Here is a 14,542-nt window from a genome sequence, read left to right on the forward strand (position 1 = left end):
ATCCCTGAAAGTTGGGCCATCTCAGTCATACTGGAAAAAACAGCCTGTGTTGTGCTGTGCCAGACCATTTCATTCTTTTGAGTCCTCTGGGCTAGATACTGCCCACAGTAGTGTTTTGTCAATCAGAGCTCTGCTGAAGGAAATCATTAGAATCTTCAACACTGTGCTACTGCCAGTTGCGGCCACAACATGGAGCCATTGTTGATTACCTGAGGCATCATCTAGATGTGGCCTGTAGACTGAAGACTGCAGTGGACTTTGATATTGGCTGTCACCATTACTCTGTGTTCTAATTTTTCAACTCCAAAGTGAACATAATAGACTTTAACTTTGTCATTTATTGGGGCCATCTGTCTAATTAAGGGCTTGGCCATCTGTCCAATTAAGGGCTTGTGGTGATCAAATGATAATCAAAACTTTACCACAAATGGTTCTTGTAAAAACTTGTTCCAGGAAGGAGTCTTTCATTTATGTGTTCTTTAACAAACTTTTCTGCATTGTTTACCTGGGCTGTATTCTCATTGCAACTCCATGGGCATAGGGTCCATAGAGACACTCATTTAAGCAGAAACAATTTACTTAGCATGTGTAACAATCAAGATTCCATTAGAGTTGCTCAACTGAGAGTGCTATTTTTACATTCACTCACAAATATTACAAATCTGAAATTATAAAACATTGCCAGTTGGCAGTTTTGGTGATCTTTTCAAAGCCTTTGATTGTGGAAATCATATGGGGTACACTTTTAGAAAACCTCAAGTTTTGTGGAATTGATAGCTTTACTCACAACTGTTTTGGACTGTACTTAATGAACAGAATGCAAAAAGTTCTGCTGAATAATTCAAACAGTGCTTTAAGGGTAGAGAATTTTAATGACTGAGGAGAAACCATAAAGGGAGAGTCACAGGGTTTTATTTGGGGTATGCTCCTACTCCTTATATATGTGAATGAGCTACCACACTACATTCTAGAAGCAGAATTGGTAATTTTTACCGACAATAATTGTGTTAAAACAAATGGCAATAAAGAAAAAGCATCAGGAGAGATTTTTAATATGCATATTTCCATGTGGTAATGTCTTACGGAATAATTTTGCTGGGACTCTCTGAAAATGCACTCTCTTTAAATTTTGATAAACATTCTATATTCAGTTCTGTACAAGAAATGGTCATACCAACAGTTGATGTAGCATGTGAACCGGAAGTCAAGAAATAAGGCAGAATGCTGTAAATTTTTGAGTGTACGTATTACTGCCCTTCATATAATGTCTACTCTCAGAAACAAGCGAATTTACCTAATGACATACTTTGCATGTTGTTGTTGTTGTTGTTGTTGTTGTTCAGTCCTGAGACTGGTTTGATGCAGCTCTCCATGCTACTCTATCCCGTGCAAGCTTCTTCATCTCCCAGTACCTACCGCAACCTACATCCTTGCGAATCTCCTTAGTGTATTCATCTCTTGGTCTCCCTCTACGATTTTTACCCTCCAAGCTGCCCTCCAATTCTAAATTGGTGATCCCTTGATGCCTCGTTATTTATGTATGAAGAGAAAAAGAGTAGTCCTATCATACTTTCATGGGACACTCCTGATGATACCCTTGTCTCTGATGAACAATCGCCACAGAGGACAATGTAGTGGATTCCATTACTTAAAAAGTCTTCGAGACACTCACACATCTGGAAATCTAATCCTTATGCTCTGTGCTTTGTCAACAGTCTGCTGTGGGACACTGTGTCAAACACTTTCTGGAAATATATAGGAATATGGAATATGCCTGTTGCCCTCCATCCTTGGTTTCTAGGATAACATAAGAGAAAGGCAAGCCAATTTTCACGCGTGTAATGGTTTCTAAATCAATGCCGTTTTGTGGACATAAGCTTTTCTGTCTCAAGAAAATTTATTATATTCGAACTCAGAATGTATTCAAGAATTCTGCAGCAAACTAATGTTAAGAATACTGTTCTGTAATTAAGTGGGTCTGTTGTTTTACCTTTTTTATATGCAGGAGTCACCTGTGCTTTTTTCCAGTCACTTGGGACTTTAGGGTTTGTGAGAGATTTTGCGATAAATGCAAGCTAAGTGATGGGCTGCAGAGTCTTTCTGTAATGGGATTCCATCTGGACCTGGTGACTTGTATGCTGTCAACTCTTTCAGTTGCTTCTCTATGCCATGGATGCCTGTTTGTACGTCCACCAAGCAGGAGCCAGTCAAACGACGGTATGTTTGTATGACTCCTGTGAGAATGATTTCTTAAATGTGAAATTTAAAACTTCAACTTTCCTTTTGCTGTCTTGTATTGCCATCTCAGAATGGTAGACGAGTAACTGGATAGAAACCTATGACCTGCTTGGTGATTTTATGTATGACTAGAGTTTTCTTAGGTGCTCAGCAAGATCTTTCACTATGGAAGTTGTTATGTGCTTTGCACATTGATCACCTTATGGACACAAGGATTTCTACTAATTTTTGTGTGTCGACATTTGCATGTTCTTTTTTGAACTGAAAGTGCAACAGTCTCTGCTTCCTTAGCATTTTCCAAATTTGATCATTAAATCACAGAGATTCTTTTCCACCTTTAATCCGCTTACTAGACATACAGATCCCCAAAGTGTGATTTACAATCGGTTTAAACTTTGCTCATAAATTCTCTATTTTCATCATATTGCAACTAAATGATACCTATTCAATGTCTTAAATGGGATGCTAACAACAGCTTATCTGTTTTTTCTAGCACAAATACTCTCATAGCCTTCTCAATGGATTTATTAACATTAATAATCATCATTACTATCATGTTGTGGTCACTAGTCCTTCTCTCTATACTGACACTGTCAGTAAGCTCAGGTCTGTTTGTAGTTACAAGGAAGAAAGTATTTCCACTTCGTGTGGGTTCTCTTAACTAGTTCTTCAAGGCAATTTTCGGAAAACGTGTTCAAAAATACAAGACTGACTGTCCATATCACCTGTAGTGGATTCAGTGACATTACAGTCTATACTCGGTAGATTAAAGCTGCCTCCAGCTAATACTGCATGATCTGTGTAATTCTGTCCAAAACACAGTCCAAATTTATGGAGACATGGTCCATAACTGACCACTTAATTCTCTTAGAATCCATTAAAATCTTCCATCTGTTGCCAACACCTTATTACTCTCTTCTTTAATTTAAGAAAGACGTGTGACATCTCATGTCATTATTATGTCCTTACCATGCTGTATGAATGGTATTTCAGAGGCTGCTTCCATATCTTTATCAGCGATATTCTCTGTCTCCAGTCGTTTTTGCCTTTGCATCCTAGAGTACCCTCCATACACAAGAGACCGTTTTCAGTGAACAGTTTCACAGAAGCTGTCGGGTCTATGATCTCACCATCCCTGTAGGTCACTGACTTTTATATTCACACAGTTCTTCAACCATCTGTATTGCTAAATACCAGCTATAGACTACATCTTGAATACCAGTTAGTGGATGCTGTAAGGAAAGAGAAATCTGAAGCCTTGATCCATGGCTTCCAGTTTTCCAGTGAGAAAACCATGCTATGCAGTTCTGGTGATGTAGATATTAGTTCTTAGAGAATTTGTCATTCAAAACTCATCTATGCTGAATCTTCGGAGGTTAGCGATTTTAAAGGCTTCACACATTCTGGGGGTGTGTGACTGGAACCTTCTACTTCCATTCGACCGTGACTGGATTTTTGGGGGTGGGGGCTGCCAGTCGTATGTGGAAGCTGATCTTCCACCACAAGGTAGGCTCCTCTCACCCTCTTGCTGTTATAAAATGGTGAACCTCACCCAACTTCTTGTATTTTACTACTTTTTATGGATGTAATCAGAAATCGGATGGCCATACGAGATGTGGGCCTGATTTCTTCCAAGTTCATGGCAGTTATCTCTACCTGACCACTATGTTGCAGAATCAGAAAATGCACGAGTTAAACTATGAAATTGCGCAACACAAATTTGATAAATTTCATGAACTCATCACGTAAACAAATTTACCATCAAATTTTAAGTAACATGAATGGTGCCTTGACATGAAACTAAAATAATCATATACCTGAACAAGTTTAATATGGTATACATGGATTAAATCAGGCCATATTGAGGGAATTAGGTTAGGGAATAAGACACTAAAAGTAGCAGATGGGATTTCCTATTTGGGCAGCAAATAACTAATGATGGTCAAAGCAGGAAGGATACAAAATGTGACTGGCTATAGCAGGAAAAATGTTTTTGAAAATGAGAAATTTGTTTATATCAGATATAAATTTAAGTGAGGGAAGGCCTTTCTTGAGGTTGTGTGGAGTATAGCTTTGTATGGAAGTGAACCATGGACAATAAACATTTCAGACAAGAAGATAATAGAAGCTTTTGTTCAGACAAGAAGATGATAGAAGCTTTTGAAATGTGTTGATACAGAAGAATACTGAAAATTAGGTGGCTGGATCGAATAATTGAGGAGGAGGTACTGAAACGAATTGGGGAGAAAAGAAATTGAACACAATTTCAGTGAAAGAATGGATCAGTTGAATAGGTCATATGCCAAGACATCAAGGAATCATCAGTTTGGTAATGGAGGGAATTGTTGGTGGTAAAAATTGTACAGGGAGACCAAGACTTGGCTGCAGTATTGAGCCTCAAATGGATGCAGGTTGCAGTCTTTATGCAGAGATGAAGGGACTTGCACAGGATAGACTAGCATGGATACTGCATCAAATCAGTCTTTGAATTAAAGAAGAAGATGATGACAACAACAGCAGCAGCAGTAGCAGTAGCGTGATAAGTCCTGGGAAGTGGAAAGGGGGAGGGGGGAACTCGGAGTATTATGGGAGGGGGGAACTCGGAGTATTATTGTCTGGTACCATCTCCCTGACCTCGCTGTATCTGATTACTTTCGATGGTTATTTTTCCTTCATTTTACTTCTTCACCTGATTTCTTTGCATCAGATGATACCACAAAAGATGAAATTGGCTGTCCACTATTTCCTCCTAATGGAATCCTGTAGGCTATGATTATATTAGCCAACAGAATTTTACTTTTTTACTGTAACTGGCATGACAACAGCTAATCTTTGTGTTTTTTGGTGTGATGATAATGAAAATGCAAGATCAGTTCTCGTTTTGAAGTTATATTAACTTTACGTTATTGCCTCTGTAGGCTTATGCATAAATTTATCTTGGTGTTATCCCTTGGAGGAAGGTCACTCAAGGCACAACTGTTTTGTCTGGCATTTGTAGCTTTCTGCAGTTGATTCTCAAGTTAGTGTCCAGCAGTAATAGGCTAACATTGATGGACTCCACTTTCCCTTGAATCTCATTTCCGTGTCTGAAATTTGCTGGTGGAAGTGTTGTCTGTGTTTATCAGAAAGAAGTCCAAGTGGGACTCTAGGAAATCTAACTTAAAGGACATGTTGCACCCCAGTCTGTTGTAGCAGTGCAGATGATTTGCCACAAGATAGTTTTCTCCCCTCTTGTTTCTTGAAAAGTTTATTGACAAAGGCATCCCAACCTAAGTTTTCATCACTTGCCAGGATTGTGTTGAAAAGCTCATCTCTGTACAGTTTCCATATGTAGGATCCCATGAAAATCCCCTCTTTTATTTTCTCCTCACAAAGACTTGGAAATTTCTCATGCAAATAGAGAAATGCTTCCCCATTTTGTCCTTGGATTTAACGAAGTTTTTCATTAGGCCTAACTTCATATGAAGAGCAGAGGGAAATGTGTTCTAGGATTCAACAAGCGCTTCACACATAAAATAGTGAGATCCTGGTTCAAGTGATTGACTCTAAGCCAGTCTTTCTCCTTATAATGAACTGCTTTAGTGCGGCTATCCCAGAGGCGCAAGAAACAACAGGATTTGGTGTAGCTGTGTTGGAGCCCAAGTAATATGCCTATGATTTTCAGGTCCCTGGAAATCTGCCATTTAAACTTCTCATAGTTCAATCACAATAACAATTGTTTCAGTTTATCATATGTTTCTTTCACAATAAGGTGCATACCTAGTTGGAATCGATGATAACATTTTGCCATTGTGCAGTAGCACACACTTGAGACTTAGTTTGGAGGAGTCAATGAACAACCTCCACTGTATACTTTTATAGTCAGTGCCCATAGCTGCCATTAGTCTGTACATCACTACAAAATACCAAGTTATTTTCACTTTCAAAAAATGGAAGGAGTGGCATATGGTGGGTACAGAACACAGTCACATTTACTGTCTTCATCCACTGTTGTAGTCTTGATGCCAACAGTTTAGCATTAGCTTTCGGTGATTCCAGATTTTTTACTAGGTCATTAACTTCTCACTGTGTTATTTTGAGTACCTCTGTACACTCATCGTTACAAACAAAATCAGTATTTTTGAAAGAACACTGGTTTGACGCTGATGGTGCAGCACTAGTTTCACTACTGCCCTCAGCACTGTCACAATAAGGCGAGACAGGATAGGCAATCTGTCTCTGCGAGGCCCTGGTCACATGGCCAACAGTATGTTAGTATATGTCAAGAGAGACTTATCTTGGAAGTACCATAGCATAGCCCATGGAAGATTTTTTACAATTCAACCACTAATGAAGACTCGAGACACAAGACATGCAACAGACATGGGGAGCCCAGGGCTTGTCCTGGTCCCAGATTTTGCTGCCAAAGTGCAGTCTGTACGCCCTCCTAATATATGGCATAATTGTCTACTTTGCGATTTCAATTTAGCCTGTCTACAAATGTAGCAAAAACTGTCAGTACTGTGTATGCATTTCGTTTTGAATAACAGGAATTGCTATAACCACACACACTAACTACACTTCAGTAACATGTTCTTCTTGCACACAAACAGAACACAACTCATAACAGACTGAAACTGTGCTTAAATGAAGCAAACACTATGATGACACAAAAGTTAGTGTTTTTGTTGCCGAGATTTATGTGATCCTCTTAAACTCAGCCATTGAGTTGGGTGTGCTGATTGACTTTCTTTATCTGTTACAATTTGCAGAATGTTTTTCAGACCATTTAAAGAATGTACGTAGTAGAAAAGTTTGTCCAGGACACACTCTTCTTCTTGCATAAACAAGATAAAGATGTAAAGCTTTCTTGGGCTTCGTGAATATAGAGACTTGGGAAAATGCATGACACAATGCTGTCTTGTAATACTTATTTGTTATGACCTGTTTTGGTCATTGGCCATCATCACGGAAGAAAAATTACAGTCACATCATCACATCATTCATATCTTCACATCCAAAGAATACTTTATCAAAGTGAAAATGTGTAAAACAATGAACATATGTTTCCAGTACTAAAGCAATATGTCTTGATCAGTGGTAAGCAATACACTGGCTATCAAGTTCTCAGGTTCAGTCATACATGTGTGCTTGACAGCCAGTGTATTGATTGTTTTCTAACTAGGGAGAGGCCATCACCAAACAGAATGGGACATTGGTTAAAATAAAGTACATTGATAAAAATAAAGTAATACCATCATATCTGAGGAAGATGGAGTTTATATTGGCTCATAATATGTTTTCTATAAGCGGAGTGCTAGGATGGTTACTACAAAAAGAGCATAGCTGCTTCCTCACCAGTGCTCATCTTGCTGAGCTAGCACTCCATCTCTAATGCCCCTGATGTTGTCAGAATGAGATACGTGTGATAGCATTGAAAGATTTGTACCAGACAGTGCACCTTCCTGAATTTTTTTCAGATAGGGAGAGTAGTTCATTATGACCACTCTATGCATTCATTAACTTTGACTGAGTAGACAACAGCTTATTATTCCAGTTTACTAATTTAAGAATGTGTTGCTCTTCATTTGTTCAATTTTATTTATTTTTCAAAAGATGCTAAAGTTTTGTCTTAGTGTGCAGATGCACGAGTTTCTGGAAATAACATTAAAGTTTCAGATACAAAATTTAAACTAATCTTATTTTGATCTTAATTTGATTTTTTAATCTCACTCATCATATCATCTATTAGTAAGAGCACTAATGGCCAAATATATGGCAAAAACCATCATCATAAGTCAGCTAAAGACTAGAAGTATGACCAAGAAACACCTATTGGCATTTGTGATGACTATGCTAGTGGGAAACATTATTGTCGTAACTGATTTTAATTGCTCTAATTTAATTGTTGCATATGTTGTTAAATTAATTGATTAATTAAAGTTTTTGCAATTAATAAAATACATGGATGTTTCAGCTTACTCTTCTCCTGCTGATGGAGTGACAGCCAACGTGGAATGATTGATGCTTCTGCACCATAATTTCCATCTGTGTATTCCATAGCACCCATGCCACATGTGGGGCATTTCATGGTAGGTTTACAATAAGATGAATATTGGTTAATTGAAACTCAAACAGTGTTACTTCATAGTGTAAAGTTGTCTGTACCTGCTTTACTTAGTTTGAGAAATGTGGGTAAGGAGTAAGGACCGGGCTGAAAAAAATTCTTATTCCGAAGTAGATAATGTACTACTTATCACCTTGATGTCAACATATTTGTGTGATGGCAGTGTCATTTATCACATTTTCAAGTTAAATGCACATATTATACTTTCATACATCTATGTCTATGTAACACTCAACAAGACGCCACAAAGTGTATAGCAGAGAGGATAGCTTGTGCCACCAGTGGTCATTTCCTTTCCTGTTCCCTCACAAATGGAGCAAGGGAAAAGTGAGTGATATATGCCTCTGTAGCCCTAATTTCTCCTGTCTGATTTTTGTAATCTTTGCGTAAAATCTACATTGGTGGCAGTAGAATTATTCTGCATTCAACTGCAAATGCCAGTTCCCTATATTTTTGGTAAAAGTGTCCTCCTGGTGTAGGCCTACCTGGCTTTCTGTTGCATGCTTCTGTTAGTAAATGTTGGTGCAGCGGGAAGTAAATGTGAAGGGTCATAGTTGGTTGTCAGTAGCCTATCAGAATGCTCATTTGTAATTTCCTATGATTCGTTAATTAAGTTAGTTGGTACTTTGTTATGTTGGATTATGTTGTCAGAAATTTCAGCAAAATTGGAAATAAGAAATGCGAGAAGGTTATTGCAATGACAAACGCACATCGTGGGCTACACTACTCAACAGTTCATGATGGCAATCATGTTTCATGTTTAGATTCATTGGATTTGCCAATCCTCAACCAACTTGTCACATTTAAATGTGAAATTTAAGAGCCTTCGTGACATTTGCCTGTGCGAGTAATTTTTGAACATGAAATTTAATTTCTATTTCACTTCCTTTTGTTGCCTCAGTAGGCTGGTGACAATTGGCTGAATAGGAGCCTTCGACCCACTTAGCGATTTTACATAGGACGAGGATTTTCTCTGGTTCTCAGCAAGATCTTTCACTGATGTAAGATGTTGGAAGCAGTTGTATACTTTGTGCATCAGTCTTTTTATAGATGCACAAATTTCTATTAACTTTTGCATGTTGATATTTCGGCATTATTTTTTGAGCCAAGCGTGTAACAATCTCTTTTCCTCAGCTTAGCAATATGTCAAAGCAGGTACCACATGCAAAGTAAAATTTTTTCCTTGCTTTGTCACTAAAATGGTCAAATGAATATATCATAAGAAATTTGACAGTTACACACTGTTCCAATTAATTGAATGGTATTCCTTTTTGTCTGATGTCATTCAGGCATCTCCCAAGTGTCTTTAGTTCTCACTCTCTCTGTGTGTGTCGAAAGGATCTGTGTTCTCCCATTACCGGATCTCCAGCATTGTTTTTGTGCAATATGTATAAAATAGTATGGCTGAATGGTGACTCTGTGTGTCATATGGATAACCTGGATTGCTAGAAATAGCTGAAATAAGCAGTGTTGCCCACACAGTTTTACACTTACCAGTCATTATCTCATTACCTTTTCTCAGAACTGCAAAAATAATAAAGTAATTTAAAAAAGTTTCTTACTTACAATTACCAGAGATTGTAAATTTTCTGTGTTGTACCACTTTAGCTGCGTACATCAGAGAAATTTTGAGTGGTGGCATATTGCTAATTTTGTAGCTGACATTTTCTCCCATTACCGGATCTCCAGCATTGTTTTTGTGCAATATGTATAAAATAGTATGGCTGAATGGTGACTCTGTGTGTCATATGGATAACCTGGATTGCTAGATCTATTGCCATAGTGTACAGATATTTTCCTTGGTTTGTCTGTGAGGTTATTAGGGAGCCACTTTAAAGAAAAATTATAAATCCATAAGTGAAGCCTTAGGCAGACGAAGCAGCAGCAGACACTCAGCGAGCCGATGTCCTGTACAATGATTGCACCATCGTGTTTTGCCACTATTCGTTTAGTGCAGATTAAGGATGATAGAACCAAGTTGTGAATATAAAATTTTCTCTGTAACTTTTGCAAATGCTCAATTTGTCTCCTTCCAAATTAGATTAGATTCGGTTTTCATTCCATAGACCCAAAAAATGAGATGATTTTCGTGGGTGTGGAAAACGTCAGAAAGTATAAAATAAAAACATAAAACATTTGAATAGAATACTTACTGCCCTGATCATTCGTCAGGAGATAGTCGGAACAGGTTAATACAATGCAGTAAACTGGAACAGCCAATATTTACAGAATTAACACACTGTCAGAATGAAACACTGTTATGCATTATTAATAAATTTATCATAAATAAAATACCTAATCTTGACTGTTGTGACCAAGTGTTCTCAAAACTGAAATCTAACAGATATTTTTGCTTAAGCTGGCTTAACAATCTCTGTTAAGATATTCATCTCTGGAGTAGAAGGAGTTGCCTATCAAAAAGTTTTTCAAACTCTGTTTAAACTGTGCTTTATCTGAAACCGCCTGAATATTGTACCCCTTTTTGGACCAAGGTACCTGAGTTTAGGTCTTTACGTAGATTGTTCTTATTCCTGGTATTGATATTATGTACTGAGCTATTGGTTGTAAATAGAGATGTATCAATTGCAACAAATTTCATTAAGGAATAAATGTACTGAGAAGCAGTGGTTAGAATACAAAGTTCCTCGAACAGGTTTCTACAAGATGTTCTTGAATTTACACCACAAATGATTGTTATCACATGCTTTTGCACCCTAAAAACTTTTGTTCAGTGTGATGAGTTTCCCCAGAATATGATCCCAAATGACATAATAGAATGAAAGTAAGCAAAGTATGCAAGTTTTTTTATATTTATATATCCTACATCTGACATCATTCTCACAGCAAATACAGACTTGTTTAGGTGCTTAAGCAATTCTGTGGTGTACCCTTCCCAACTGAATTTTTTATCGAGTTGTAATACCAGAAATTTAACACTTTTAGCCTCTTCGATCTGCCTGTCTTCATATGTTATACTCATGCTGGAAGGAAATCTCTTGCAGGTCCAGGACTGCATATAGTGGGTCTTCTCAAAGTTTAATGACAGTGAATTAACTTTAAACCACTTATTAATGTCAGTGAAAATATGATTAGCAGCTGTTTCTAAACCTGTACTTGCCCTGCTGCTCATTGCAATGTTTGTATTATCTGCAAGCAAAACAGACTTAACATCTTACAATGTCACAGATGAGAGGTCATTAATGTACACAAGAAAAAGCAACAAACCCAAGATGGAGCCTTGAGGAACACCACATGTAATTAATTCCCAGTCAGATGAAGACTGACTGCTTACTGCACAGGTATCTCGCATTGACACCCTTTGTTTCCTGGTAGATAGATAAGACTCAAACTATTTCGCAGCATTACCGGTGACACCATAATATTCTAATTTACATAAGAAAATACTGTGGTTCAGACAGTCAAAGACTTTTGACAGGTCACAGAAAATGCCAGTAGCCTCTAATTTATTATCTAATGAATTAAGTACATTCTCACTATAAGTATAAATAGCTTTCTCTATACCAGAACCCTTCAGAAATCGAAACTGTGACTTGGATGATATATTATTTACAGTCAGATGCTTAAGGAGACGCTTGAACACAACCTGTTCCAATATTTTTGAGAAAGCCATCAAAAGTGAAATTGGTTGATAGTTTGATGGTATCTGTTTATCCCTCTTCTTGTAAAGAGGCTTAACTTCAGCATATTTTAGCCAGTCTGGAAAAATTCCGCTGATAAGAGATTGATTACACAAATAACTTAAGATAGAACTCAACTCACATGAGCACTCTTTGGTTAACTTTGTCGATATGTTATCACACCCACTGGAATTTTAAGGATGTTACGATGGATGCTACTTCTTTGCGAGACATGAGTGTCATTTCCATTTTACTGAAGTTATTTTTAAAGACTGGTTTCTGATACTCCATTGCACAGTTCACCGAACCTGATAACCTCAGCTGTCAGTAACAGAAATGAAGTTCTTGTTTAAGAGGTTTGCAACATTACATGTACTTGTTAACAAAGTCTCATTTATTTTTAGAACTATCTGTTTCCCTTTCTTTTTGACCCCACCTGTCTCTGTCTTCACAATATCCCATACAGTTTTTATTTTGTTACCTTATTTAATTATCTTTTTCTCATAATAAAGCTGCTTCAATTTCTGAATATCAAGCTTCAATGTTTTGCATTATTCTTTGTAATACATTATTACAGTTCTAACATTGGAGCTGTTCCTAGATAGTATATACAATCTCCTTTTTGTCCTACATGATATCTTTATTCCTTGTGTAATCCACTGTTTACTTTTTGACTTAAGTGTGATTTGAGTTACTTTTAGGGGAAAACAGTTTTCAAAAGTGGAGGCAATTTTATTAATGAGTGCTTTATATTTTCCATTTGAGTCAGACATATTGTAAATATCTATCCAGTCCATGTCTGTGAGCAATTTCCTGAATTTCTCAATTTTTGACTTATTTATTACCCTCCTGCACTCAGATTTAATAGATTTTTTTTGTCCTGACAAGTTTCAACATTTAACATAAGATGCTGCATGTCATGATCAGATAGTCCATTTACTGTTGGTTTCGTGATATGACTTTTTTCCCTAGATTTGTCTACAAATATATTATCAATAGCAGTTTCAGAGCACTTACATATCCTAGTAGCAAAGTTCACAGTAGGAACTGAATTGAATGATAGTGTTACTGACTTCAATAATTGTTCACTGACAGAGCTTTTCAATAAATCCACATTAAAATCCCCAGCAACCACTATTTCCTTGTTTTTTACTTTGAGATGGGACAGCAGAGCTTCCAGATTTTTTATGAAGAGGTTAAAATACCTACTATTATAAAGGACTTATTATGAAATACTACTTCTGTTGCACAAGCTTCTAGGTTCTGCTCTGAGCAAAATTTGTTAATGTCAATATTCTTGAAATCAAAACAGTTTCCTACAGATATGGCAACTCCTCCTTTCTCCATATTTTCTCTACAGAAATAAGAAGCTAACTTGAATTCTGTAACATTTAACATATCTATACCAGTGATCATATGACGTTCAGAGAGGCAGATTATATCAACTGGTTTGCTCAACTCTAATTCTTCAACACAAATAAGCAACTCATTAAGCTTACCCCTTAGTCCTTGGATATTCTGATGGGATAGTGATAACTGATTTTGTGCACTGGCTGAATTACAACTGGATGAACCTAATTTTCCTGCCAATTTTTGGGTATCTTTAGTTTCAATCAGAGGCTGTCTGCATGAATTGTGTACATTAAAATTTGCCTGTTTTATCAATGTGAATGTCATTTTCAGCTTGTCTCTGAACATCTTTTGTTTCTGCCCTCCCTACCGGAAAAAAAAAAAAAAAAAAAAAAAAAGAGTGCTGATCTGTCTCTTGTAAACATTGGTACTTTACCACTTGTGACAGTGCCCCCCTTAAGTTATTTGCTATTATCCCAGACAGTTTTCCCTTCCCTTTCCTGTTGAGATGAAGGCCATGCCTAGTATAGTCCCACCTGCTGATAGAGTCAACATGAACCACACCGATATGAGACCCCATATCTGATCCAAGCAGCTGTTCCACCGTTAAATTAACTCTTCTAACAGAAGAGTTTAAATGAGTCCAGTCATGGCGCTTCAGAACAGACACAAGCCCAATACCAATATGTCTTGTTGCTGAAGCTATCTTTACCAGGTCACTCTCAATTGAATAATTAGGGTTCCTATCTATACTGTTGCCCGCCCCACCCACTTTTACCGCAGTGTCTTCCTTTGTGAAGTCTTTGCAAAGTGAACCTACATCCTCTATTGCCTTATCCAGACTTGCACTAGGTTTAAAAAAGCTTGTGACCTTGTAACCTGACCCTAGTTCATCCTGCAACAGTTGACCTCTACCATGTGAACTACCTAAAAACAAAACTTCCTTCTTCTTCACAGCTCTATCTGACTTCTTACTTTTCAAACACTTTTTGAAAGTTTGTAGTGTTCTGTCTAATCCTACATCTATTTGTGACTCATCAGTTTCCAACTGTGACAACAGATCAAACCTGTTTTCCACATTCACAACCACACTGTCTGAGGACGTCCTATTTTTTCTAAAACCTCTCTTTTCCCTTCTCCCCCCTTAACCTTTTCAGATCTTGTTTCGCTTTATCTAGTTCCGCCCTAAGGGCAGCAATCTTCTCCTCCT

At 37.4% G+C, this 14,542-nt stretch overlaps 1 protein-coding gene across 1 annotated transcript in view; it reads left to right on the plus strand.

Moving 5' to 3' along the window:
• The window catches only part of LOC124804534 (zinc finger protein 16-like), a 137,485-nt gene that overhangs the window by 23,021 nt on the left and 99,922 nt on the right, over positions 1-14,542 (plus strand). The window contains exon 2 of the mRNA XM_047264761.1: positions 8,195-8,309. Within this exon, the coding sequence (XP_047120717.1) occupies positions 8,286-8,309 (24 nt within the window). The 5' untranslated portion in view covers positions 8,195-8,285. The remainder of the gene's footprint in view (positions 1-8,194; positions 8,310-14,542) is intronic.

Source organism: Schistocerca piceifrons, chromosome 1 (assembly GCF_021461385.2).
Source record: "Schistocerca piceifrons isolate TAMUIC-IGC-003096 chromosome 1, iqSchPice1.1, whole genome shotgun sequence".
Taxonomy (NCBI): Eukaryota; Metazoa; Arthropoda; class Insecta; order Orthoptera; family Acrididae; genus Schistocerca; species Schistocerca piceifrons.